Below are 1,254 nucleotides of genomic sequence, written 5' to 3'. Positions count from 1 at the left end.
ATGCTGGTGAGAGGCAGGGACCAGGGGCCCGGCTCCCGGCTTGGGCCTCTCCTTAGGCGCTGAGCCCCCAGGCCCTCTCCTTTGCAGAGTCCCGCTGCCTCCCTCAATGCAGAGCCTTCGAGCGACCCAGTCCCCGACGGCTTCCCCTCGGGCCCCAGTGTCTCCCCAAGACGCCTGGAGAGGCCGCCGGGGCTGGAGGAGGCGCTGAGCGCGCTGGGGCTGCAGGGAGAACGCGAGTACGCCGGGGACATCTTCGCCGAAGCCATGGTGAGCCGCCAGCCCCCCACCCAGCACCCACTCAACACCACCTCTGAACTCCCACCGCTCCAGCCTCTCTCCCCATCGCTGGCAGCCGGCATTCCTTCCCTGCAACGTCCAGGCTGTTGTTTTGTTTTCACAGAGCGCCGTTTCTACCTCTGGGAATGCCCTTTCCCACCGTCCCCGGGCTCTTTACAGCCCCTCCTGGGGTGTTTCTGGTCCCCGTACTTATCCTCCACATTTATTCAACAAATATTTAATGGTTTAGTAGCAAATGTTTTAAGCGCTGGAGATGCTGCAATGCTGGCCTCCCTCTGGGTAGATGAGCAAACACATAGGACAGTTAGGGAAAGGCCATACACACCAAAGCGTTGACCTCCCCAGCCTTCAGACATCCCTATGAGAGGGGTGCTGCGGCAGGAAGACTGAAGGGAGGAGTTTATTTAACGTCTTGCCAGTGACTCTCCTGGGCCAGGATCTCTGTTAGGGCCTGAGAGACACCTGTGTTCTGGGCAGATGTCCCTGCCCTCGTGGGACTGGCAGCCTAGCAGCCAAATAGACAAAGCACACAGGGAGACATCTTCAGAGTGAAAATGCTGAGACAAAGAGATAGTGATTGGGTGGGAGGAGTATAGATAAAGTCATGGAGATGTTAGTTGAATGACGGAAAGGCCGTGCAAGGAGTTGAGGAAGGACCCTCTGTAGAAGAAACAGGAAGTGCAAAGGAGCTGGGGTAGAAATGGGCTTGATATAGTCTAGGAGCCAAGAAGAAGGTGGCTGTGGCTGATGTGTGGGTTGTTGGGGGAGAGAGGGAAGAGGTGATGTTGAAGCAGAGCCTGAAAGAAATTAGAGTTTTCTCCAAGGGTACTCAGAGCCATGGAAGGGTTTTAAGCTGGGGAGTTCCTTGGTCAGATCTTTCTTTGGAAAGACCCTTTTGGGTGCTCTGAGGCAGAGGGGTTGAGGATTGGTGGTCAAGAGTTGAAGTCTGAGGCCGGG

General features: G+C 56.3%; 1 protein-coding gene across 1 annotated transcript in view; it reads left to right on the top strand.

Annotated features, from left to right (window-relative positions):
* Window positions 1-1,254, top strand: part of CNTD2 (cyclin N-terminal domain containing 2) — a 10,775-nt gene continuing 9,521 nt past the window's right edge. The window contains 1 exon segment of the mRNA XM_011952465.1: window positions 1-267. Coding sequence (XP_011807855.1) covers window positions 1-267 — 267 coding nt within the window.

The sequence above is a fragment of the Colobus angolensis genome, unplaced genomic scaffold, assembly GCF_000951035.1.
Source record: "Colobus angolensis palliatus isolate OR3802 unplaced genomic scaffold, Cang.pa_1.0 Scaffold34, whole genome shotgun sequence".
Taxonomy (NCBI): domain Eukaryota; kingdom Metazoa; phylum Chordata; class Mammalia; order Primates; family Cercopithecidae; genus Colobus; species Colobus angolensis.
The sequence above is the reverse complement of the archived record's forward strand: the minus strand, read 5'-3'. Positions and strand labels throughout refer to the sequence as shown.